This window comes from Sceloporus occidentalis, unplaced genomic scaffold, assembly GCF_023333645.1.
Source record: "Sceloporus occidentalis isolate IW3139 unplaced genomic scaffold, rSceOcc1.0.p SCAF_9, whole genome shotgun sequence".
NCBI classification, from domain to species: domain Eukaryota; kingdom Metazoa; phylum Chordata; class Lepidosauria; order Squamata; family Phrynosomatidae; genus Sceloporus; species Sceloporus occidentalis.
Genome location: NW_028316989.1, coordinates 12,619,089 through 12,646,077, shown reverse-complemented (window position 1 = coordinate 12,646,077; position 26,989 = coordinate 12,619,089). Strand labels below are relative to the sequence as shown.

General features: G+C 43.6%; 1 protein-coding gene across 12 annotated transcripts in view; it reads left to right on the top strand.

Annotated features, from left to right (window-relative positions):
• The window catches only part of LOC149306923 (neural cell adhesion molecule 1-like), a 210,877-nt gene that overhangs the window by 140,927 nt on the left and 42,961 nt on the right, over positions 1-26,989 (top strand). For 3 of the 12 annotated variants that reach the window (XM_089538791.1, XM_089538787.1, XM_089538793.1), the window contains exons 2-15: positions 1,594-1,668; positions 2,191-2,403; positions 2,901-3,044; positions 3,513-3,650; positions 4,076-4,193; positions 5,017-5,186; positions 7,478-7,620; positions 13,794-13,823; positions 18,778-18,928; positions 19,707-19,891; positions 21,257-21,353; positions 22,137-22,307; positions 23,135-23,266; positions 24,787-24,801. In XM_089538791.1, the coding sequence (XP_089394917.1) occupies positions 1,594-1,668; positions 2,191-2,403; positions 2,901-3,044; positions 3,513-3,650; positions 4,076-4,193; positions 5,017-5,186; positions 7,478-7,620; positions 13,794-13,823; positions 18,778-18,928; positions 19,707-19,891; positions 21,257-21,353; positions 22,137-22,307; positions 23,135-23,266; positions 24,787-24,801 (1,782 nt within the window). The remainder of the gene's footprint in view (positions 1-1,593; positions 1,669-2,190; positions 2,404-2,900; positions 3,045-3,512; positions 3,651-4,075; positions 4,194-5,016; positions 5,187-7,477; positions 7,621-13,793; positions 13,824-18,777; positions 18,929-19,706; positions 19,892-21,256; positions 21,354-22,136; positions 22,308-23,134; positions 23,267-24,786; positions 24,802-26,989) is intronic. The other 9 variants (XM_089538798.1, XM_089538789.1, XM_089538799.1 and 6 more) reach the window with 3 other exon arrangements.

Here is a 26,989-nt window from a genome sequence, read left to right as displayed (position 1 = left end):
GGTGTTTGCTTGTAAATTTGGTCTGTTGTCTCTGGATGACTGCTTCTAGAACTAAGCTGAGTGTGTATTTTCAGAGTCACAGCTGATGACTTTTAGTTTTAAAAAATCACGCCTAGCTTGGTCATGGCTGGGTCTCTCATGCCCCATAGCAAAAACCCCATAGAGATAGGCATTGCAATGTTAAAAAAAAAAGTGCATGACACTGGGAAGATAAATAGAAGAAAGAAGCCAGGTCTCTTTGGTCCTTGGCTATTTAGGTCTCGCCACACTAAATCTAATAAACCTTTCACATTCTGCGATTACGTTTGGTCTTGCCATTCTGTCTGGGAGTGAATTATGTTAAAGTAATGTGGATGAGTTAAATTAGATTACACAGAAATAAAGCAGAGTGGAAGGACAGCCAGCCCATTATTGGGAGTGGGAAGGAGAGAAGCCACCTCGAGCGGAGGCACAACCGCGGAAAAAATATTTCCAAAGGGAGGTTGCTAGAGAGAGAAGAGTCCCAACTTGGCCATGAAACCACTGGGTGACCTTGGGCAAGTCACACTCTTTCAGCCTTAGGGAAATGCAATGGCAAACAAAATTGCTGAGAAAACCCCATGATAGATTTGCCTTAGGGTCACCATAAGCCAGAAATAGCTTGAAAGTATACAGCAACAACAAGGATGCTGCCACAAGTCCTCAGTCACTCTCATCCACATTCCAAACCCACATAGAAAACAATCAGTGTTCTAGTTAGGCAGCTGGTTTGTTGTTTATTACAGAGTCCATCATGGGTTTTTTAGGGCTGAGACTGTGTAACTCACCCAAGCAGGGAATTGAACCCTGATCTCCAGAGTTGTTGTCCGATGCACAAACCACTACACCACACTGGCTCTCCATCGGCACTTGGTACCCCTTGTGTAAATATAATAGCATGGAACTGATGCTGCTGGTCTCAACCAGGACAGAACCACTGCCTCTTGTGGTAAATCTTACTACCAAAAACAGAGAAGGTTCTGGTATTAGGGCTGTAGGATGTACAGTCAAGTGTTTCTGAGCACATGTGAAATGCCTCCATCTCCAAACCTATATGACTCTGTGTTGGGCTCTTTAGGAATTTGGATCATGCAGAAGGCATTGATGAGTTATGGGTGCCATAAATCAACCTCAGATTGTGCGTCCGCTGGGAGTGGCAAGAATATAGTATTTTATTATTGCTAGTAATTTTGCCATAAGCTACCCTGATCCCATGGGATAGGGAGAGAACAAGCCTAACTAAGGTTTCAAGGCAGAGGTACAGTTCCTTAAGCACAAACTTTGTAATTTCTATGGCAAGATGGTCTAACTTTCCTTTCATTTGCAGCTGTGGGCAAATCCATACTAGTGGTTGTGGTGATCTCACACATGCAAACAGACCACTATATCAAAGCTTCCTCTTTGGACGTGGCCCAAAGTTTCAGATGGAAATCTTGTGCAGGACCAAAATACAGTCTGGCAAGATGCTTGAAGTCTATGATGGAGAGTGTCTTTGTCTTCTGTTAAGCATGAATATTGCAATCTCACCATACTTCTCTCTCTCTCTCTCTCTCTCTCTTGTCTCTTTTTTGGTAGCTGCTCTCCAGGTGAACATTGCTCCAAATAAGGTGGAAGTGCCTGTTGGAGAGTCCAAATTCTTCTTGTGTCAAGGTGAGTAATGCTTCTCAGTTAGAAGTCACTAATGTAAAATATTGTAGACTATTCTCCAAAGAGCCAGTATCTTCTTTCAGTGGCAGATGCCAGTCCAGGGTCCCAGGTGGTTTGTTAAATTTCATACTGGGACCTAGATGCCATGCGCACACATGCATACCCACCTACCTTCTCTTAGCATTCTGGATGCTTTCTAATTCTCCTTTGAGACTATGTTGCTGGTAGGCACTATACAAAAGTAAATGAGTGTGTGGCAACTCCCCGGAATAGTGTTATGCGTCATCACTCTGTGTGCATCATACTCTGTGCTTGTAGTACACCCCACCTTCCAGTCTTGAGTTGTGGTACTTGGCCACAATGTGAAAGAAAAAGTAAGGACATGAATGGTGAAACCTATAAGCAGTGATTCCCTGGTGCTTCCCCCATTCCCAGCAGTTCAGATCCCAAACAGTTGTATGAATGGATCCTGTGGAAGAAGGAACACCATGCTGCATGCATAATGTTTTTCTTCTTTGTTTCTAGTGACTGGTGATGCCAAATCCAAAGACATCTCCTGGTTTGCCCCCAATGGAGAGAAGCTGTCGACAAACCAGCAGCACATCTCAGTGGTGCGATCGGAAGATTCGTCCACACTCACCATCTACAATGTCAACATAGATGATGCCGGCATCTACAAGTGTGTTGTCTCCAGCGAGGAGGGGGATGTGGAGGCTACGTTGAATGTGAAGATCTTCCGTAAGATACCAGCCTTGCTAACTTTCAAGGGGTTGGGCTGGAGAGGATGGAGTCTGATGAAGTCAGAGGTTATTCCAGACACCCCCAGTTGCTGAACTTTCTTTAGTTTTTGTATTTTTTTAATAGTCCATCCTCTTGTTTTATTACTGTTCAGCTCAGTAGTATGATCCTAGCTTTCAGTTGAAATTCCAGAGCCAGATCTATTCCTGCACAGCTGGTAACAAGAGTTTTGTAGATAGTCTGGTCGATGCAAGTGACTCCACTTGGGATTTTGTTCTCTTCTGGCAGAGTATGGCTGGTTCGCTTGCATGAACTTTCTAGAGTTGTTTGCCCTCTGGTTTGTGCTCAGGGCATGCTGAAATCTGGGCTGCATTGATCGATGTGTCCAGACGCCCTCAGTCTGCTTAGTATGTGTCACACGACCTCAGTTTGGTGTATGAAGTCTGGCCATGATTATGATGAGTCTACTTCTCTTTTTCCCTGCATCTGTTTTCCAGAGAAGCTGACCTTCAAGAATGCCCCTAGCCCACAGGAGTTCAAAGAAGGAGAGGATGCGGTTATCATGTGCGACGTGGTTTCCTCGTTGCCTCCCACCATCATGTGGAAGCACATGGGCAGGGATGTTGTCCTTAAAAAAGATGGTAAGATGGGTGGAGGAAGAACTGTAGGCCCCTTTATTTAATTGCTAAAGCATCCATCTGGAAATCTGTGTCAGGACAGGAGACAGCAAGAAAAATTGTTAGAGTTAGAATAGGATCGGGCTGCTACATTGAAGCTTGCAGACATACTATGTAGATGGATGGGACTCAGTGCATATGCACAAAAGAGGCCTAAGACAGGTGCCATGCTCTTACCCTGGCATTTCCCTTGTAGCAATATGTGGTCATTTACTGTTTTGAGTGGCCCTGAATTCTTCCAGGAGGAAGTCATTGAACATGGTTACAGAAACTGGTTTTCGCTTTGGCCCTTAGTGGAGTTGGAGGAAGGAGAATTTCGGAAAGGGAGACTGAAAGAGGGAATCTGTTGTTGCTTAAGCTGACTGTGCGGGAGATACATATGGCCCTCAACCTCTTTGTGTGTGTGTGTGTGTGTGTGTGTGTTTCTTCTAGTACGATTTGTTGTGCTGTCCAACAACTACCTGCAAATCAGAGGGATCAAGAAGACAGACGAGGGGATGTACCGCTGCGAAGGGAGGATTTTGGCCCGTGGCGAGGTTGATTTCAGAGATATCCGGGTCATTGTGAATGGTGAGTTAGCCTCTTTGTCCATCTGGCTCAACATGTTGCTGCCCCAGTGTCCCTCCAGGTGTTCTGGACTATGTTTCCCATCAGCTCAATGGCTAGAGTTCATGGAAGCTCCTGCCAACAAAATCAGAAGGGCCATGTCTGGATTTGTGTTTCTATATGCACTTTTATTTGCACATTTATTTATGCTGATTGCAGAATTCCAACCAATTCAGGACTATTAGAGGAGACTTTGTCAGAATATTGCAGTACTATCTTCTAGTGCTTGTACAAATAAAATACCCACCTATTATGTGCCCAGAATGGAGACGCAAGAGATAGGAGAGGGTCTGCTTGTAAAAATGGGAGTCTTCTGCCTTCTCCTTCTCTCCTGCCCGTCCGAAGTATCTTACATTTTCTATTTCTTTCTTTCTTTCTTCATCCTTCAGTGCCTCCTACGGTCCGCTCCAGGCAGGGCACCGTGAATGCAACAGCCAACCTCAGCCAGTCGGTCAAGTTGGTGTGTGATGCCGAGGGCTTTCCAGAACCAACCATCAGCTGGACCAAGTAAGAGATGCGATTCAAGCAGTTACGCACATTACTAGAGAGCAGGCAGTGGGTGGCTTAAGCTGCAGGCATCTCTACTGCAGTATGCCAAACTGCATTGTGAGTCTTAGTGCTTTCATGCTTTAATCTCAGTGCACATCTTCTAGGAACACAAGTGCTAAGTAAGGCTGCATCTGCACTGCAAAAATAATACCATTTGATGCTACTTTTAACAGCGATGGCTCAGTGCTATGGAATCCTGTGATTTGTAGTTTGTTCTGACCCCAGAGCTCTGTGACAGCAGAGGGTAAATATCTCACAAAACTACAAATCTCAGAATCCCACAGCATTGAACCATGGCAGGTACATCAGTGAGAGATTGAATCATTTCAGCTGGGCGGAGAAGGCATTAGAGACTCTTTCCTTCCAAGAATCTGAAACTTGGAATGTTTTATTCTCATGCGCAAGAACAAAGAATTTCAAAAGGTTTCTCCCTATTGTGTGCCCTTATGAGCGCTCCTGTACATTTTGTGTGTGTGTGTGTGTGTGTGTGTTTATATTTATATTTGGGGGCTTTTTTGTGAAAATAAATAATAATAAACTTAATAAAACTTGGCTTGAAACATCATATTTGGCACAAAAATGTATGTTTTTCAAAACAAACAGTTCTTTCACCAAAATCTGCTGAAACTTCTGGTCATTATCCTCATTCAATCATGCAAAAATTTCCATCCATCCCCTCCCTAAGTTGAGACACCATTTCTCATCAAAAACATTTATGAGCATGCGTGAACATCCCTGTTCCATCTATAACACCTTTGCCCACGTGCTTTGCATTCTGTAGGGATGGGGAATCAATAGAAAGAGGGGAAGATGATGAAAAGTACGGCTTCAGTTACGACGGTTCAGAGCTGACTATCCGCAAGGTGGAGAAAAATGATGAGGCCGAGTACATCTGCATCGCTGAAAACAAGGCTGGTGAGCACGACGCCACCATACACCTTAAAGTTTTTGGTAAGTTTGGGTTTTTTCCCTTCTCCCCCATCACTTAGATCTTTTTCACAATGCAAAGGGATCTTGCAACATCTCTGAGCCAAACTGAAAGAGAGAAATTGATAGTGTGAGCTTTCATAGATTTGAGTCTGCTTCCTAACATGCATTTGGTAGAATGGCAAGTATATGCATATAAAGAATCTCTGTGTGAGAATATCCATAGGAATGCAAAACTTTGTGGCTCTGGAAATGAGGAGACAAGTCCAATTGTTACAGTGGTATTGGGGGCGGGGGGGGGGGGGGAGAGACAAAGGCAAGAGGAAGGATATTGCCTAAAACCAAGGAAGTGTGATTCCCCCTTTAAAAGCCACGGTGATATCCAGTGGAGTTTGCAAAGATATAGAATCATAGAGTTGGAAGAGACCACAAGGGCCATCCAGTCCAACTTTCTGCCATGCAGGAACTCTCCATCAGAGCATCCCTGACAGATGGCCATCCAGCCTCTGTTTAAAGACCTCCAGTGAAGGAGACTCCATTACACTCCGAGGGAGTGTAGTCTGTGTTATTCTGTAGAATCAGTACATAGAGAGATCTTGTAGCACCTTTGAGACTCACTGTAAGAAAGAAATGGGCAGCATGAGCTTTCCTAGACTTCAGTCTCCTTCCTCAGATGCATATAACTCCAGGGGAGTTTAGGGACTGTTGTTTGGTATGGCATTGGAGCTCTCTGTCAGATGATTCTCAATACCAACTGAAGCTACAAATCCCAGGACTCTGTAGGATACAGCCATGGTTGGACACTATTATCGTTTAGGAACTCGTAGGCTAAAAAATGGTTTAATGAGAGGTTTGGGGTATTTTTTTCAGGTTTCTAGTACACCTGAAAGGATATAGGGAAGGCTTAGTGAATTATTAGGTGTTATGTGTAGGAGCACTTGGTGCTTTTAGAGTCTAAACACTCTAAAAGCACCAGCTCCTATCTGATCTTGAAAGCTAAACAGGCTCAGCCATAGTTAGTACTTGGATGGGAGACGTCCAACAAATACCAGGTGCTATAGGCTGTATTTCAGGGGAAGGAACTAGCAAAACCACCTCTGAGTCTTCCTTGCCTAAGAAAACCCTCTGAAATTCATGGGGTCTCCATAAATCATGGGTTTAGACACACATTTTTCCACATTGGCACGCACCTGTAATGCTGAATAGCAGTCTGCCTAAGGTGATGGTCCGTCCCAAATTAATGTCTGGTTTTATTGTTTGCCATTTTTCTATTGGATTTTTAAACTGTGCTATAAAGTGCCTGGGGAGAACTATTTATGAAAGCCAGTTTACAAATGACCTGTGGGGGAAAAATAAAGTTAAGCAATTTTAAGTTTCAACAAAATTAATCGTTATTACATCTCATTGATTTCAATGGGAGAGCTAGAACACAGTGCGCTTCATCATCCAGAAAGAGACACATTGGCCTCCATCCAGCATGTGAATGGCATCAGGGTTTTTGAAAACCAGCTTTGGAGGGTTTGGCATCCCTCCAAAATGGTTTCTTTTGGGATGCACAGGGAACTACACCGAGTTGCAGAGATTTCCCCCAATTATACTGGATTATGTTCTTATGAGAACAGAATTCCAGCATGGGAGTTGTAACCCATCGCTCTTATTTATAGGTAGGTTTACAGTTGCAACCTAAATTTGGCTAGTTTGTGCCCTTTGCTGTTGTGCCTTCAAGTCATTTCTGACTTACGGAGACCCTAAGGCAAACCTTGCTAGTAAAACAAATCATTCTTTATCTATTATTGCATAACGTGTTTTATAATATGTATGAGGTCAGTATATTTAGAGTTGTGTAATATATGCATGTTTATGTGCCTTCTGATCACCTGTTGACTAATTATAATCTCACTAATTAAATACCATAAATAAGTAAAATTTCATAGGCTTTTCTTAGGCAAGGAATACTCAGAGGGACTTCACCCTCGCCTTCCTCTGAAATGTAGCCTACAGCACCTGGTGCTTGCTGTCAGTCTCGCCTCCAAGTACTAACCAGGGCGGACCCTGCTTAGCTTCCAAGATGAGATGAGTTCTGGTGTTTTCAGGTCATTTAATTCCTTTTGTGAATCTGTTTGTCTTGTCCGTATTTAAATCTCTAACTGGCAATGGATAAACTTTGTGGAGTGCATCGAGTATCTCTTGAAATTAATGGGGATGGGCCTCGTTTTGGTGGGTTCACATTGCTAAAGGCCCTCGGAGGCCTCTTGCTCTTGGTTTTCTGCAATTCAGTAAACCTCTGTGGGTATATGTTTGTACACTTTCTCTAGCAAAACCCAAGATCACCTATGTGGAGAACAAAACAGCAATGGAGCTGGATGACCAGATTACCTTAACCTGTGAGGCTTCTGGGGATCCCATCCCCTCCATCACTTGGAGGACCTCTACCCGCAACATCAGCAATGAAGAGAAGGTAGTGATGCTGCTCTCGGGTCCAGTCTTCCCACACCAGGGCAATAAAAACAAGAGGAGAGGATGGGCTTTAAGCCTCCTCGGCCCCCTCTCTAGTGGAAGTTTGATGTTGCACACCGGAACCAAAGCTTTTCTGAGCCCAGTGCAAGTGCCAGTGGTTTTGCCACCATTATGCCACCCATTCAGGTTGGCTCACCTGACTATTTCCACATTCCTAATGGAAGGAGCCAAGCCTGAAAGAAGAGTGGAATAACCAAGGCTGCACAATAAGTTGTTTTATCAGAATGCTTTAGAATGCCCAACAGATGCTTTATCAGAAGAGGCCAGGTGAGATCCTCCAACTCATACTTTTGGCCACTGTTCTTCTGAGGCTTTAAAGATTCATAGATTCATGCAGTTGGAAGAGACCCCAAGGGCCATCCAATCCAACCCATTTGCCATGCAGGAACACACAATCAAAACACCCTGTGACAAATGGCTATCCAGCCTCTGTTTAAAACCTCCTAAGGAGACTCCACCAACCTTGACAACGTCTTCCACTGTCAAACAGCCCTTAGGAGGTTCTTCCTAATGTTGAGGTGGAATCTCTTCTCCTGTAGTTTGCACCCATTGCTCCATGTCCTACTCTGTGGAGCACCAGAAAACAAACTTGCTCCATCCTCAGTATGACATCCTTTCAAATATTTAAACAGAGCTGTCATATTCCTCGAAGCATAAAACTGAGCCCTCGAAGTTAGGCCTATGGACAGCCTGCCTGCCCCAACCATGGGCTTCACACCCACTGGGTTTGCGCACCCTTGGATGGCAAGTCCCATTGGTTTAATGATGGACACAGCTGTGGCAGCACATGTGCCACCAATAAAAACCATGGGAGTTGAAGTCCTGTGGTTTTTGGCATCCGCAGGGAGGTCCAGAATGGAACCCGCGCAGATACTAAGGTCCAACTGTATTTCCAGGTCTGGACTGCTCATTTCAGCACCTCCCTGGTAGTAGCTTGGCTGAATCTGCCAGCTTTAAGTTGAACTCTTGGTGACAGAACAGTCAAGGGATTCATACAAAAGAAGCTTTCCTTTTTCTCTGGCTTCAAAACAGTAGGACAGCTGTTGATGCTTTGGTTCCAGTGTGCAACGCCATGATGGTGCCAAAAGCAAAGGTTGCGTGGGAGAGTTGGGAGGGGAGGTGACAACTGGCAGTGAGAGAAGATGCCTTGGTAGGCTAAAGAGGTTTTTACGGACCAACGTCAGCTTTTCTTCCCCATCTCCCTGCCTCCCGCACTTGTATTTTCACGCTGCACGTACCTCCAGGCACAAAAGCCTTGGCTGCCTTTGTGTTCGCTCGTAAACTGTCGTTTATCACATATCAGTATCATTTTTTGTTCTTAATGGCAAAAATAATTAGCAGTTTTGAAATAAAATGTGATGGTTACCTATTAGATGCTGCCAGGAATTCCACCCAGGCTGTTCTCTTGTCTATAATGGCTCCCATTCGAAAGGCAGGTATATGCAGAAAGAAAGAAAAAGAGAGAGACTGGAGAGAGAAGGTGTTGTTTGGAAGCCTGTTTACTTGCAAGATGAAGCAATGCACATCAGCTAATCCTATTAGAAAGACATGGCAAAGTATTGGGTTTTTTTCAGTGATGGCAGTATAAAAAATGGAATAGCATTTGGACCTGGGAATGCAAATCAGAAAGTATGTATTATAGAGTCATACAGTTTGAAGGGGTCCAAAGAGTATCCAATCCAACCCTTGTCAGTCCAGGAATCCACAGCAAGGATGTCTGACAGCATCCTCCTTCCCCATCTATCTACCTGTTGGATAGATGGGTATGGGATTATGGGAAGTGGAGTCCAACACATGTTGTAGGCATCCGTATTTGGGGAGGCTGAACAATTGCGTCATATTCCTAAAGGCTTCCTTCTGGTTTAGGTGGCCACCTAGTTGGATCCATCAACAGGCCATTCCTACATTCATACAGTTAGATTTTTTTTAATATTTGGTCTGAGAGAGGCCTTTATGGAATTACCTTTCTTCATACTGTCTTCTTTGGTCTTCCTATCTGCAGTACATTGTCCTCTTTATGGAAGACCCCATAGGTCACCCCTTTTGGAAACTGGAAGTAGTTCTGGTCATTCAAGGAACAGTCTCTCCCACCAAAGAAAGGTAATGGCGATCTGAGAAGGCCCCATATATATTGGATAATTTAGAATGGAACCATTTTGAAGAATTCAAAACAAAAATCCACCTTTGTTGGCCAACTGAAATGCACAATACATTTGTTGCATGTCTTATCACCCATAATCTTACACCCAGCAATCCAACAGGTTGGGGAAGAATGCCATCAGGCATCTTTGCTGTAGATTGCTGGAATGGCAAGGCTTGGATTGGATACTCTTGGGACCCCTTTCCAACTTTATGACTCTATAATATGTATTTTCTCATTTGCATTTCCAGGTCCAAATGCTGGACCATTTTGAAGGAGCCCTTTAAGCAGAGGCTGTGTCCAGGTCATTCATACGATGCTTATTCAGATACATGAGAGTTCACTGTATTTTTGGTCAGGCTGTAGCTCTAGTCCTCTGTTCTCCTTGAGGAATCCCCCTTGCTATTAGAAGTCTGTTCACAAAGCTCAGCCTAAAACTGCTAACTATTTTTGAAACACTCACTTCTTCTGTTGGACAATCTATACTAAGGAACTATGAAGTCTCACCTTGGTTTGGATAGTTTCTTATGTAGAACGGTGGGGTTATACAAAGAGTGGAGGGACATGATTCAATGCTACTACTGCTGTTGTGTTGTTGTGTTGTTTGGGGAGTGTTATGTGGTGGCTGCAATCTTTGGCTGATGGTTTCTCATGCTCTTTGTGGAATGCCATGGCCTCCTGGCTGATTTGTCAATGTTGATAATGCCATTTCATTGTGCTTAATTCAATCTGTCTTCCGGGGCAGAGTGTTTAAAAATGTAGTGAAGCAAAATTGCCATTCTGCTCTAAATATCGATAGCAGACATCATAAATGGTTCTTGAGGGAAAGAAGGCAAAGAGTGAGAATTAGTTTAGCACAAGAACCAAATCTGTAACCTTGATTTTTCAGTGATGGATGTCTTTTGACTACCTGATGGTGACGGTTTCAAAGCAGAGATGACATTCCACCATCTTTGCTGCTCATAAGGCACCTTTTATTTCTGTTGGCCAACAGGATGTTGAAGGTCCTCCAAGTGTTTTGGACATCAATTCTCAGATTCCTCAGCCAACTTGGTTAACAGTCAGGAATTTGGGAAGATGAAGTCCAAAGTATCTGGAGGACCAAAGTTTGGGAATCATTGAGTTTGACTAGTGGTTCCAAAACTTTGGTCTTCCAGGTGTTTTGGATTTCAACTCCCAGAATTCTTGACTGTTGGCCAAGCTTCTGGGACTGGGAGTTGAAAACACCTGGAGGACCAAGGTTTGGGAATCGCTGGGTTAGAGCAAAATGGGCAAACTGTAGCCCTCCAGATATACCAGGAGTGCAGTTCCTATCTGCGCTATATGATACATCCACTAGTGAGAAATTCTCAGAATTGCAGTCGGACTAAGAAGAAAAGAATATTTGACAATATTTAGAAGAAGTGGTTGATAATTTTGTTTCTTGGGAAACCCTGATGAGGTAAATCCTGGATTGATGGGAATTTGCAGGAATTTTTGTGACTTGCTGTGTGCAAAATTCATTGTTTATCTTTCAAGATCTAGATTTTCTCTGAAATTCCATGATTTTCTGACTTTGCTCCCCTTATACCTCTTGGTATCCCCATGGATACCAAAATCTGTGGATGCTCACGTCCCATGAATACAATGGCATAGTAAAATGGCATCCCTTATATAAAATGGCCAAATCAAGGTTTGCTTTTTTTTTTTTGGGGGGGGGGGGATATTTTCAAACCGTGAATGGTTGAATCTGTGGATAAAGAATACACAGATATGAAGGTCCAGCCAAAGTTCTTTCCACTTCTGCTGCTGCTGACAATAACAACAGGCGTTCAGATGAAGGATTAAAGGATTCAAAAAGGTTTCCATCTGTTTATCTTTCAGAGGTCTCATAAGTTAGGGTCACTATTATTTTCCCCCATAAAGCAAATGGGTAAAGTTGGCACAGAGAGAGTTGGCTTATCTGATGCCACATGAGAGGTTCATTGCATCCCCAGATGTCTGATCCATGGTTTATACTTAGCAATTGCTGCTTTTCACCATCTATTTTGCAGTGAGAGAGTGTTCTCTCCTTCCTTTGGTTTTGTTCTGTAAATTGTGGCTCAGCAGAGCATGCTTCAGGACTTAGGGTTAGGGTTAGGGCCCAAGGTAGTCCTTTGGATGAACTTCACAGTGGCTTCAAGTTTGGGATCACTGCATAGCACGAAAACATATCCCAGGTTAGCCAGGTTGGCCAGACAGCAAAGTACAACAGCATCCAAAATCCTCAAAATAGGGCCAACCAAAATGTACAAAATATATGTTGCAAGCTTTTGAAGCTCCACTGAGTTCTTTATCAGACAAAGTGTTAACCATATAGGAGAAAGGAAAATATGGTGATGTTAGAGCTGCAAACCTACATTTTGTCAAGATGTTGTTCTCAGTTAAGATGGTCTGGAGGGATATCCATGTAGTGAGACGCCATTCTCTTCTGAGAGAGAAAGTGTCTTAAAGTCCATGAAATAAAATTTAACTCTTATTAGCAATACAAAAACATGTTTCCTTTGAAATCCAGGCTGCCTTCATCCTTTGCAAGGCTACCCACCTTGTTATTAGGCAGAGAACGTTGACTTTCTCAAGCTTGCATCATGCATTTTGGTTTGTTCAACAAAGGCATTGGTGTTTTGTGGATTTTGGATGTTACTGTACTTTGCATAGCATGAGTCATATGGAGTCTACATTCATCCTCATCATGAGGGCTAAGAAGACCTCGCTATAAGGCAGAGACCTCCACCCAGATCTAATTTCCATATTGATGGGTTTCTTGCACAAGGGACAGTTTTCCTAAGATAGCAAGTGGTCCTCTTCATGGAACTGAATAGGGACATTCTTGCCGAGGGAAGGACCAAGATCCTCCAGGGAGCACCCACATCTCTAAGCCCTCTCTCACAAGAGAAAGGGATATTGTTTCATTGACAGAGTGTGTGTCTTTGTGTGTTGTGTGCATGGTGGGAAACCATTGACAACTGTCACAGCTGTTGCCACAGGATGCTTTGGGACACAGTGCCACATTGAACCCCCTTACCACCTGAACGTCTCATTTTTGTGTTCAGTGTCCATTGGTTTTTGTGTCTGCTGCTGTCATCCAAACATCAGCAGCGTTTGCATCCTACTGACCATGCAATGCAATTTCCAGGAGATGGGGGACTCCTTTAATTGGAGCAGATCAAGCCAGGAAAGCAACAGGTAGAGGCACAAAATATCCTTGCAGTCAGGTGGATTACTCCGTAACCACAGAATACTCCTGGGCTGGAGTAGGCTATCCACAGGTTTAATTCAGCTTCTTCTTCTGCTGTGTTTTCACTGGGCTTTGAAATCGTGCTGCTTCCCCCCACCCTTCCTGACGCGAGCATTATTGCTTCTTAAACAGCATGCACCTTTTTTATATTAAAAAAAGGGTAGAAGAAAATATGCTTGCCTGCATGCATGGAAAAGCATTTTAAACGCGTGTGGCTTTAACATCTGGCCTGTGTTTGTGGACAGTGGGTGACATGTCGCACTCGGAAAATATTTCTGTTGGTATCTTCAGAGTTTCTTTGGTGGAACGGAAGGTGTCTCTAGGATCGGTGCCACCCGGCATGTTCCTGGCAAAATGGCGAGACAAAGTCAAATGTGCAAATTTGGTTGCCTTGCTGCTGAGCAGATTCACAAGGGTGCGCAGATGATCATATAGGCTTGGATTGAATAGATCTGACAGCCATTTTAGAACAACTAAAATGCTGATTGGAATGAATGCCAGGGAATGGGCATCTGATCTCCATTCCCTTGGTCTTCATTGGGCCACCTACCCTACCCACCCTTCTTAAATTTGATTCCGCATGTGCACCGAATGAAGTGTGATGCATACAGCTTATTAACTTGAAGGGCGGGAGACGCAACAACATTTGTAAACATTTATCGCTCTCTCTTTTGTGTGTGTGTGTGTGTGTTGTGTTTTATTTATCTATTCTCTCCAGGCTTCGTGGACCCGGCCGGAGAAACAAGAGGTATAAGATTACCAAACTAGACAACCTTCTTTAGCTTTGTGCATTTATTCTACATGCGTATTTTAAGTGTTGCAAATTAACAAATTTCTTGTAGAAGTAATAAAGCCAAATTGAGGCGGCAATCCTATACCCACGTACCTGGGAGTAAGCCAAGTTGGCCTTAGCGGGGCTTACTTTTGAGTGGGCCTGTATAGGATTGTATTGTAAATCTAGTATTAATAATGTAATTGCATTAACGCTGAAGATATATACCTATATATCTACCATACTAAATCCAGGCTGTCTTCTGGTAGTGCTAGAAGCTTCTTTGTGTCATAGTGCATCTTTCAATGAGCAAGCACAGTGTCTGCGAAGTGGGCCAAACACCTGGAAGGAGACCCACCATCAGCTTGGGTGAAACTAAAGTGGGCCTGGGTTCTCAGCATTCATCTCTTTCGATCTGGATGTCCAAAACTTCTTTATGGACAAATGCCCAGTGCTGACTTCTTATAAGAAGCATTCTTCCAAAACCTACACAAGGCCATGGAAGAAGGTGCGGGCAAGGTGACCATTCCCCTTATCACAGAATTTTTGGTTGCAACCCACCTCGTCCATTCAGATTCACTTGTTTGCTCATTTGCCTCCAATTAGGTGCATTCTCCTCTACTTTAAAATGTTTGCATCACATTCCATCTCAGAAGCAATGCAGGGACTCCTCTCAAAGCCTGTGCGATCTTCAGAAAAACGATCCCATGGGCTTCATTTAGAAATGAAAAGTTGGCTGACCTGGGTATCAAACTTAGATTACTTGTCTGTATTATGTGAACTTCCAACTCGATGCATAATCTAACCAAGTGATTGACCGCATACATGAAGTTCCTACCAAGTTGGTGACCACCAGAAGCTTAGCTTTTTAAACAAAGAAACATGAATTTGCCACTCAGTGTTGTCTCTTGGGTAGGGTGAGGCTGGGGAAGAGTTGAAATCCTAGTTCCACTTTGAGACAAAAATATCAATACAACTGTGGGTGGTGTGCAGAGTGAACAAAACTGGAATTGCATTAGTTAGGTGTGAGTGACTTTATCTTTGCAAATGGGGCAATGAATTCCGTGTTTGCGCATGTCCATAATGTACACAGAATCTTCATGTTTTGAAAGGTTGGGATGGTGTAAAAAGACATTTGCGACAGCCTCTTGCCGCTTTAGTGACAGAGATGCTTAACTTCAAGCTCAGTATATCAGTATATACTTGCAAGAGCACCGATGTTCTGAGATCAAATGATTTTTGAGATTTTGAATGCAGAATAGCAGGATTCCTTTCTTGCAATGGTGAAGACTCCTTGAAATGGGTCAATGTGAATGTTGTGCTACTCAAAAGGAACTGGGTCAGAAAGTAAGTGTGAAAAGCACTCTTGATTCTCAAAGAAGAGGAATACAAGAGTCTTCTGCAAGAAATTAAAAGGCCCACTTTGCAAAATGCATTAGCTGATGTGTATGAGTGCCACACAACAACCTCCTTAACCTTTTCTCGTACTCAGTTCTCCCAAGGCAAAAGTGGAGATGGGGAACTTCTCCTTCTGATGAGGACCCAGTTGGAGGAGATTCCTTCCATCTCTAAAGCCCTTCCCGTAATGAGAAGACAAGAAGGAGAGGAGACATACCATGGAGTTTCTCTTCAAGCGTTGTATTTCCATGCAAGTGTGAAAGGCAGCGGAGAAAGGAGGACTAAAGGTGCATCTACACTGTAGAAAGAATGCCATTTTGACACCACTACAAGTTCTGTAGCTCCATCCTATGGAGTCCTAGGATTTGTAGTTTCACAAGATCTTTAGCCTTCTATGCCAAAGAGTGCTGGTGTCTTACCAAACTACTAATCCTAGGATTCTGTAGACTGGAGCCATAAAGTGGTGTCAAGCTGCATTATTTCTGTATAGTAGATGCACCCTAAACTGTTCATGCTATCAGGTGCTTCTGAATCTTCTAGAACAGGGGTGGGCAACAGTGTGAGGTCAGGGGCCATACTAGATTTTCATATTAAAGTCTGATAAGGGGATGAGGGACCAAGGACAGGGGACTAAGCCTCCACTGTCCCCAGCTGTTGATAGCCATGGAAGGGGAAACATACGGGCACCATATTAATGGCTGTGCCTGCACTTCCAAGGCTAACAGCAGCTCTTTGGAGAACACCAAGTCTGGTTAGTCCCCAGTTCCTACCTGTTTTCAAGCCTTCTCTTGGGGCAAGGCAGCCTTGCATTATATTAAAAAAATGCTATCATGTGAATTGTAAATGTCAAGGATTTACAGGGTCCCAAGTAAAAGAACAGGGGGATGGGAAAGGAGAGCATGTGATTGAATATCCCACATAGCTATGGGAGAGGGAATGAGGACATTGTCCCCCAAAGGATGGGGGTGGGCTTCAGGGTCTAGTTCACCCTTGGTCCCATCTCTTGTGGGTCTCTTTTGTCACATGGACCAGTGCAAAGCCAGGGTGGGCTGCAGCTTCCCAACATGGACCCAAGAATGAGCCTCTCCCAATTTTCCACATGGAAGAAGTTGTTCATTTTGAGACTAAGACCCCAATGCCTGAGATGGTTCCTACATGCTGCACCTTCTGCAGAGTTGGCTGGTTTCCAGGGGCTGTTTAAGCCTTTGCAAATAAATGTATGTGTCCCCAGCAAAAGTCTTGCCTTGGCAAATGGATTGGTACCCAGACCAAAGACGTTCTGCATCATCCTGCATCCGTTGCCATGGCGACCGATGATAAAACTGGGCATTCAGCGGAGCGCTGTTCCCTTTGTAGCTGATGTGAGCCTAATCAGGCCACAAGGATCACTTTTGATGTGCGTATTATGGGATGCCGGAGATGAAAAAAGATGGAGGGGAGAGTTCCCTGACAAGCTCTTGCTGCTTTTTCGCCCTGAATGGGGTAAAAATTGCTCATACATGCAGCCCTTTCTTTGGTGGAGGGTTGTGTTTGCATTTTCCCGGTAACTGCTATAAGGATGTTTCTTCAACTGGAGACATAATGCTGTTTCTTTTTTCTTAAAGCAACCTGCAGTTTCTCTCTAAGATTTTTTTTCTGTGTGTCTGCATTGGATCCTTAATGTATATTACTGAATGTGTTTGTGTTAAAAGGGAAGGGCCGAAACTTTGCCAACAAGGATGTAATATGGAAAACATAATCCTGTGATTGCATCTGTGCACTTGCAAGACTGATTTTGCAATGCCTCTGAGAAGCAGCTGCAAAGGACAAATTGCACCTTTTCTTTGTCATGTACATCTATGTTTGCGGGTTTTCCAGAGAACTGGATTTTGAACTATATATATGAAAAAATTCCAATTGTGATTCGGCAGAAAAGGGAAAACTAAATCTTGTCTAACTACTTAGACAAGGATCAACAGCATGTTTCATTAAAGAATGGAAACTTTTAATGATGAATTCCAATAAAAGATGGAGTGATACACACACAATGGGTTTCTAGGATTAAGATTTACGTTAATAGAACTTTGCCTTTTGACTTCAAGATATTTAAATTTTGGGGTTGGGGGAAGCAGAAAGTAATGAATAAAGATTAGATTTATCAAATATGATTGACTAGTATTGAATGTTTAGTTATACAATAAATGTTCAAATAGGAGGGTTGACAGCTGGAAGAGTTTGTGTGTAAGTAGACGTATTTGTACAAAGACAGAAATGAAAGCCTTCTTTGATTTAATTAACGCCAGATCTTTGACAGAAGGAAGTAAATAATACATACCCATATATTCATAATTCAAGAAGTGGAATTGTATATTTTTAATAATGAAACTAATTAAAATATTTTTAAAAGGTCTAATTGCGCAGGGAGCTGCTAACAAGGGGAATTGACCTGACTAGAATGGGAAGCTGGGCTTCCCATCTGGACTTTGTTAGACGCAGCACAGTTAGAGGCAAGACCTTGGGAAGAATTATAGTTAGACTACAAATCCCAGAATCCCCCAGCCAGCCTGACTTGAAAGATCTTGAGAGTGATGGTCTTTTAAAAAGCAACATCACCCAAGGATGATAAGAAAGTATGAAGGCAAAGTACCATACTTTGGGCTGCATCGTAACATGAGAATTGGCCAACTCGTCTCCAAGTTCTTCTGCGATTGCTAATGTATGCTTTCACGAAATGGCAGAAGCACACTATCACAACACTGGGGATTTCTGTGCACTCCTTTGAATAACAAAAAAGCCCAGTTTGCCTCCTTTAGTTATACAACTCTAAGGCTGCTTCTACACTGCAGAATTAATGCAGTTTGACACCACTTTGACTGCCGCAGCTTCATGTTATGGAATCCATGGGATTAATGGTTTGTTGTGGCACCAGACAACAAAGACTAAATATCACACAAAACCACAAATCCCAGAATCCCCATAGCATTGAGCCATTGAATTTAAAGCGGTATCAAACAGCATTAATTCTGCAGAGTAGATGCAGCCTCTGTCTTTTCCCACCCAAGGCTGTGCGCAGCTACGACAATTGTTACCACTTTCCTGGAGTTTGGGAGAGTCACCCAGGCCATGTGGGGAGCATTTACCTCTTTTCCAAAGCCCCCTACAGCTTTAGCTCAGCACTAAGGGATAAAATGGTGGCAACCATAATGGCTGCGGACAGCCATAAAGGAAATGGATTCAAGAGCAAATTGGAGGAGGGCTTCATACGGCACAATAGGTCTATTGCAGACATTAGCCGAGGGTGTGTGAGTTATTTCAAAAACAGCTGAAAGTGTAGAAGATCAGAGTAAGTTCAACTTTAATTCACCTGCCAGGTGTCTTCCCATTCCATTGAAACATCTGGGAGAGAGGGAATCGAGAGAGAGAGTGAACAAGGCAGAGGGGTTGGTTACTGCAGTGTCCTTTCTTGAATTGTCATCTGTCCCTGGCCCCGCTCTCGATGTGCTTTTGTCTTCTCATAAGGTGTCTCCTAAACTCTAACTCATTTTCCTGCTAGACTCTGGATGGGCGCATCGTTGTGCGCAGCCATGCGCGCGTGTCTTCCCTGACACTGAAAGACATCCAATACACAGACGCCGGGGAGTACGTCTGCATCGCCAGCAACACTATAGGGCAAGATTCCCAAGCCATGTACCTGGAAGTTCAATGTGAGTGGTTCTGTTCCACCATTTCCTCTCCTCACTCCTTGATGCGCACAAATTTTGCTCTTTTCCTTCTTCCTCGGTACTCCGATCCAAAGAGCTTTTTGTTAATGGAACATTAGTGTAGAATGAGCTTGTAGAGATAGCAATTGAACAGGTAGTGAGAGGAGTAAGGAGGAGATTAAAAAGCAGAGTTGGGTGACCAACACACACCACACTTTGACTTTTGTCTTGCCAAGAGGCAAGAATCAGATGGAACAAGAGATCCAGAAAGCTAAGAGTTCCATAGTCATATGCACATTATATTTTATATGCACCCCATCACAGCTACAAATTGGCTTCTGAAGTCTAATATAGTAGGGCCTTACCCTCATTCCCTTAGGTAGCCAGTGAACCCAACAAAGGCATATCTGGCTCTTTGAACCCCACCAGGGTTTCTAGACCTGCTTGGCTCTCACCCACAGCCAGATCCAGCAAACAGGACTTTCCAAGGCCAAGAATCATCCGGTTGTATTCAGTCTTGGTCAGAACGGCACATGGAGTTCCTGAAGCATCTTGATATGGTGAGGCGGCTCAGTGAGTGTCCAATGCATTCCCATGTGTGGAATAACAGTGCTAGGAGTGCTAGTTGGTTGTTCCTAGGATTGTCTCAGTTACTAAGTTGAAGTCCTTAGTGGAGTAGGAAAGTATGGGGAGAAAGGGAGATATTCCAAAACATACCTTCAGATGTTTTCTGGTGCCTTTTGCTAATGATGTTCTCTGCACTGTTCTCTTTTTGTTCCAGATGCCCCAAAGTTGCAGGGCCCTGTTGCAGTTTATACCTGGGAAGGCAACCAGGTGAACATCACTTGCGAGGTCTTTGCCTACCCCAGTGCTGTCATCTCCTGGTTCCGGGATGGACAACTGCTCCCAAGCTCCAACTACAGCAACATTCGGATCTATAACACACCCACAGCCAGCTACCTGGAGGTGAGACCTAGCGTTTCCTGCTGAAGGGGGATGTAGGCATACTCCCAGAGATACAAACAGATGGGCTTTCAAAGTAACTTTACCACTATGAGAAAGAGAGATGGCTGAGTGCATGCAGTCTTCCCTATGGGAAGAAAGGTGGAACAAAGTACCGAAGTCAAGTGGCCCTGAACCTATAAGTGGCCCTGGCTGTGTGAACATTGCCATTATGGAACAGAAATTAAACTAGATTTAATACTGTCAGCTCCCTCCATATCCATGGATTCTGCATTCGTGGTTTACACCATCCACAGCTTGAAAATATTCCCTCCCCCCAAAAAATCCACCACCACCCCATCTTGATTTTGCCATTTTTAAAATAAAGGACACCATTTTACTTTGCCATTGTATATAAATGGACTTGAGCACCCATGTATTTTGTTATTCGTGGAGGGGTGGTGGTGGTCCTAGAACCAAACCCCAGCAGAAACCAAGGGTCCACTGTACTATCAATCCCATATCCTTTGTCACTTGTACAATGGCACAAAGACTGGGATGCCAGCTTTGCCAGGCAGGCATCAGTCTGTCTTCATCTTTATGAAGACAGAATTTGCCCTGACACCGGTTCAGACTCATGGTCTGCCTAATCCAGCCTTTTGCATCTCTAGTGGCCATTTCAATGCCTCCAGCTGGGACAGATGGACAAAAATCCTCCTTCAGCATTGCTTCCTGGCCAGCTGACTTGGAACAGCCTTTGTTTTTTGGTGGTTTTCCCCAGTTCAGTGGCTTTTCCTCTGTGGTTTTAAAAAGCAATTTCAACCCACGGTTTTCAGCAGACCTGGTTACAGTATACTCATGATGCTTTGTGTGAAAAAGTAGATAGTTATGTAATGCTTTATTGCGTCCATTGTCTGTTTCCCCCAAATGGAGGGCTCCAGATACTGCTGCTGCTAATATACTATCAATATTAGTATCATCTCATTAGTATTATTTTATTAGTATTTTTTCCTCTGTGGATTTTAAAAGCTATTTCAAGCTGTGGTTTTTGCCAGACCTAGTTACAGCAAACCCATTTCACTAACAATGCGTTGTGTGAAAAAAGTGGATAGTTGTTATGTAATGTTTTATTGGGTCCCCGGTCTGCTATTGTTATTGTTAAAATGCAGTTAAACTATCCGTGGATTTAAAATTCATTTAAAACAAATCCATTAAAAGCAGAAGATAAAAACCAGCAATACAGCATGCCATCTGCAGCCAGTTGCAATTGATTCAAGATTTGTTTTCACAAGCTGATAGAAGACAGCAAGGAGGGAGCCATCTTAATATCACTTTTAGTTTTCATCATAAGGAAGATGCTCCAATGCCTGCATGAATTTACCTTTGCAGGTAACACCGGACTCCGAAAACGATTTTGGGAATTACAACTGCACAGCGGTCAACCGGATTGGCCAAGAGTCTTCGGAGTTCATCCTTGTGCAAGCAGGTGAGCCTTTGAAGGCATAGGATAATAAGCAACCCTCTCCCATATTTTTTAACCGAAAGGATATTCTGCCAACAGTTACTATGCTGCCTTCCAGGTTTTCTCAGTGGTTTCCTGCAGATCTTGATTGTACCAAATCCCTGATTCCTTTGTAAAGCCTCCAAAACCCCCAAACTCTTTAATTGCGGAGCGGTTTGAAAGATTTCTCTCACTAAAGTCTTAGCTGTTGAGCTGATCAAATGATGTCTTAAATGATTAACTCGCTCGTCTGTTCTTGAAAGGGAATCTGGAATTAGGACATTTTCATTTCATTTTTTTTCCTGCAGACAGCTCAGAGGAGAATATGGACACACACACACAAAAACCCACTTACCATTATCTGTTTCTTGGGTGGGAAAAAATGGATTTTCTAATACTCGGGGAACACAGTTGAGAAGAATAACATAGAGGTGGAAATTTTGCACAGTTGCTCAGTATTCACACATCCTGAAATGCTGGGAAATCTGTGCAGAATTACACGTGTATTTTTTAATATGAAAATATGAAGATGAAAAAAACCTGTTTCCAGATACCCCCAGTGGGATTTTTGGTGCAAAAATCTTGCCTTTTTTTGTGCAGAAAATTAATCAAAGCCCCCCCCCCAAAAAAAAAAACACCATGGTAAATGGATCACAAAATAGATGCTAGAGATGAATTTTAGCATCATACATGCACAGACACATGTGCTGCTGAAATTCCAGACAGCTCCAAGGTTTCACAGTTCTGTTTCCACTCTTTCTGCTACAGATACACCATCTGCTCCTTCCATCGAGAGAGTGGAGCCCTACTCCAGCACTGCCTTGGTGGAGTTTGATGAACCCGAGGCCACAGGCGGCGTGCCCATCCTCCGGTACAGGGCAGAGTGGCGAGCGCGGGGGGAAGAGGACTGGCACGCAAGGATGTACGATGCCAAGGAAGGTAGGTCATCACAAACTCCTTACTTCATTCTCTTAGATCTAGACTAGATATCTATGTGAGGTAAGAGCAAAGCCATTGGGCTTGGAAGCCCTTTCAGTTATTCCAGACTGTACACATGCTGGACACATTGGGTTTCTTGCAGAAGGACACGTAGCAGGTTTCCATTCCAGGGTTGGGATTCGAATGCTGGTCTTCCAGCATCCTGGCCCCACATTCAAATCACCACTTCAAAAAGGCTCCTTAGGTTATATTATACTTTCTGCCTTTTTTTTATTGTGGCCTCCACAGTAATAATGTTGAGTAATATCCACATAATATCCTGTGTTTGAATACAATAAAATTATATTGGTTATTAATCATATCCACACCTCCTTCAAGGTCACTTTTACTTAAACAAAGGAGAGCCTAAGAAAGTGGAAGAACAGCCCTGTATGCAGACAAAAGCAGAGGTGGATCTGGTAAAAGTGTCGGTGACACTTCCATGCTGGGAATTGTGTAGGGAGGCGTTTGTGTGGCCACCACATCTGAGGAGTCAATTTCCCCAGTTTTGCCGCATTTCCCCAACAAAACGTTCAGAAGAGCTTCCTGAGAATAAGAGCTGATAGGCTGTGGAATAGAAAATGGCCTCCTTTGTTGGAGGTTTTTAAACAGAGCTTGTACAACTCTCTCTTAGGGATGCTTTGGATCCCTTCCAATGACCACTGGGATCTCTTTCAAAGCTGTGATTGCAAGATCCTTCTCTCTCTAGCTCCTGCAGTTCCAAATAATGTTGATGAGGATGAAATGAATGGTGTCCTTCCTTCTCTTTCATCTTTTGTCTGGTATAGCTAACATGGAGGGTGTATTCACCGTTATGGGCCTGAAGCCGGAGACACTCTATGCAATCCGACTGTCCGCCATCAACGGCAAAGGCGCAGGAGAGATGAGCGCTCTTTCCGAGTTCAAGACGCAGCCAGTTCGTAAGTAAACCCCTGCTCTTCTCTCCTTCCCTGCTTTTGCAAACCTTGCCCGTCTCTTTTCCTCTCATCCTGCCTCTTTGCAGCATCCCAGCATGCATGGAAGGCACCTGTTCCTCTTACAGGTCTCACTCTGGCCTCTCCTTCATAGCATCAGCTCTTTTCTAATATTTCTTCTGAGAGCATTTTGATTGTTCTTTTACTCCCATCAAGGTACACTTTTATGGGACTGGTGATGAAAAGAAAGGTTTGGATACTTATTGGAGAAATATATCTGGCTTTTTTTTAAACAAACACAGCCTACATTCATCTTTTGTAGCTCAGCACAATTCATGTGGACCTTGTAGCTTCATAGAGCCTTCATGGTTCACAGCCCTCCAGAAGATCTGTCATCCCATCCCCTTCCCAATCCATCTGCTTTGGTAGTCATCAACATATCCTCCAACACTGAGTCCCATAATTTAATTTATCCACCCTATGAAGAAACCTATCCATTTGCCTGCCCTGAGCCTCTGGCCAGTTAGTTTTGGTGGGTTCATGGCTGAGAAACATGAGGTTGGAGCATGCATTAAAAATCTTGAGCTCTGGAAAAGGATTAAGCATAATCCAGACTAGGACTTCGTGGTTGGGTGTATCACCATCCACAGCACATGTAGGTGAGTTGAGTGTAAGCAGATCCAACATACAGTTCCCCAGACATTGTTTGTGCACTGCAGACCCTGCCAATAGTGAACAGTCGTGAGCCAAGCTTGCAAGGTCTTGGGGTGGATACTTGTCCTCTCTGACATGTCAGTGGCCTCCTGTTTTTTCCCCTTACTCCTTACTGGTTATTTTTCACCTTCCCCTGCCTTTTGTCTCCTCTGGAGGAAGACCAATGAAGGATGGTCTGCAGTTCTCTCTGGTTACAGCTTCCCACCCCATAGCAAGAATTAAACAGAGTGAGATTAAATATAATTCAGTATGCAGCAATATGTTATTTGTCTATGCCCAGTTTTGTTTGCAGTTTAAGTCCTTTCCCGCTCCCAGTCAGACTCAGACCTGCCAACAGCTAGCTTATGCTTGGATGGTCTTCCTTCCACCATCCTTTCCCCCGCCTCCGCCACCGTGTTTTTGTTTTCCTCTAATGTCTTCCGCATGTGCCTGGAAATGATCGAGAATAAGTTGTCCTTTCCTTTTGCTCCATGCAACACGTCGCCTGCCATCTCCAAAGCCTCTCAGCAAAGACCAGGAATTGCACATATTCTTCCATGCCACCACTTTCCCCTGGCCCTTCCCTTAGAGGCTTTGGACAATCAAAGCAGGTTGTTGTGACTTTTCTGTGAAAAGAAATCTGAAACTGTAAATGTTCCTCCCTCAAAAGTCTGATGCCAGCCCAAAGAAAGGCCATCTCACTTGTTTTAAATTTCCAGTGCCTTGTTCTGTCACCTCCTTTTTTTTCATCTCTGTTACATCTTTTCTTTTTTTTTGGGGTCTGTGTCTTGTCTTTTCTTTTCATCCATGTACCTACCATGGGGGAACCGCAGGCACTCCACCGCCACGTAAGTCTTTCTCGATTCCGTTTTCCTGGAGTGCTCTTACCCTAACATTAAATGTAGATCTAGCTTGTTTGTTTTTTTAACTTAGTACTTCTCTCTTTGTTTTGTTCTGACGTTCCTCCTCCTTGTCCTTAGAAATGCATTAGCAGATAAAACTCTTGCATCTCCTAATAACACTGACACTAGAGTAGCCATTGTATTTTCCAGTTAACCCAGCTGTTTGTAGAACTGAGTCAAGAGGTCGATGCCTCTTTCGTCCCCGTCTCCGGAGCATGCAGTGTTGTCCGTATCTGCATGTGTGCCCTACTTCACTTGCAATGTCCTTGTTCTTAGGGGGAGGCAACATTGAAGCCCCCAGGCTGACTCCAAACCACCCAGGCTTTGCACCTTGTCCAGCCCTGCTAGTCTGCCAGATGAGAATTCACCTGCCAGCCAAGTGTTCCTTTTTCTTTCTGCCACAAGAGCCTGGGGGCAAGAGATACTTTTGTGTTGCCACCCCCTGTTTTGTAGCCAAAAGTCTTTTCTGGGTGCAGGAGCTGAAATAAAATAAAGCAAACCTGAGCAGAGGTAGCGCCTGAGTTGAGTGGAAAGTGGGAGGAGATCGGATTCTCTCTTTATCCTTTCATTATAATTCAGTTTTTTTCATAAATGAACAGCCCTCCAGAAGGAACAGTTCCTGTTGCTATCGTTCCACTCTAAGATTGGATGCTGAATTATTATTTTTACCCCCTTTTTTATTTCTACATTTCCAAGTCTGCAAGGATAAAGAGAGCCTTATTTGGCAGTAAGTTCAGTTGGCACAAAACCAGATTAAGTGTGTTGCTTTTCATGAAGCTGAGAACAGGGATAGTGTGACTCTGACATTAGCATCTGGCATTCATTGGCCATGGGAAGTGGAGGCTTCTCCCTTTCCTCTCTCAGTCCATATCTGAGTTTCCTTTGGCATTATCCATCTAATGCCTGGACTGCAACAGCTGAAACTTTGCTATCATGGAATTCACAGACATAGCCGTGTTCGTCTGAAATATCAGTATGCAAAGGGATCTTGTAACACCTTTGAGACTAACTATGCTGAACAAGTTATAACATAAGCTTTCACAAAGAGCCTTTGTGCCAAACATCCCTTTTGCCAAACATTAAAAATAAACACGTTTATCTTTCTGTCTCGGCATGAGGTCAGAGCATTTGTTTCTCTTCCAGTTGTAAAAACATGGCAGAGGTTCGCAAAGGTGTCCATTTTGCCAAGATGGAAAAATCTGTTTGGCAAAAGGGACGTTTTTACCAGCTTCTCCCACATTTTACAACTGAACAGAATGAACGTGTTCTGATGTCACAGAAACAGAAAGATAAGCACGCTTCTCCATTTTCCTGCCTGGTTTGTTTTTCATGTGATAAGGCTCTGGGTCTGAAAAAATTCCTTCCATGCACCTGAGGGAGTAGACCGAGTCTACAAAAGCTTTCACACATTTAGTCTCAAAGGTGCTACAAGATACATTTTCTATCATAGGACAGAATTTGAAGATGTTACATTTTTGGAGTACAGCACCCAGAATCCTCCAATCAAGGTGGGCTGAAGATTCTAGGGATTGTAACTCAGTTCCAAGCTTTGTTCCAATCCTTACATTCAGCTGCTATTTTAAGAGTAGACCAACTGGGTTCAGGGAAGAACACAGAAACCTACTGTATACTGAGCCAGACCACTGGCCCGTGTAACCAAGCATTGCAGGAATGATGGCTAAAATATTCATAATATGGGTTCATGGTATCAGTCTAGAAATTCCACAAGGTTGTCACTTTATGGAAGGGCGTTCAGTGCCTTCTGTAGACTATAGGATTGCTTTGCACAGGAAACTACCCAGTCTAGGACTCCCGTGGGAGAGCCATTCTGTAATAAAAGCTTCAGGCATGGTCTGCTGCTTCTTACAGAGCAAGTATTCTGGCAGGTGACAGGTCACTTAACACTTGAGCAAATTGGCTGCACCCTGAGCTTAAAATTGCTCGCGCTTCTGCGAGAAATGAGAATTCCATCTCAATGGTGAGTTGTTCTGCCGTGCGAGTGCCAAAGTCCATCTCACCCCCAGGTTCATTACAAAAGCCAGCCATGTTCTTCTGGGAAGCTTACGGATAGCTTGACGTTCGGTTCATTATTCCCGGCACCTGTTATTTTGGAGATTAGGTATCCCACTACACA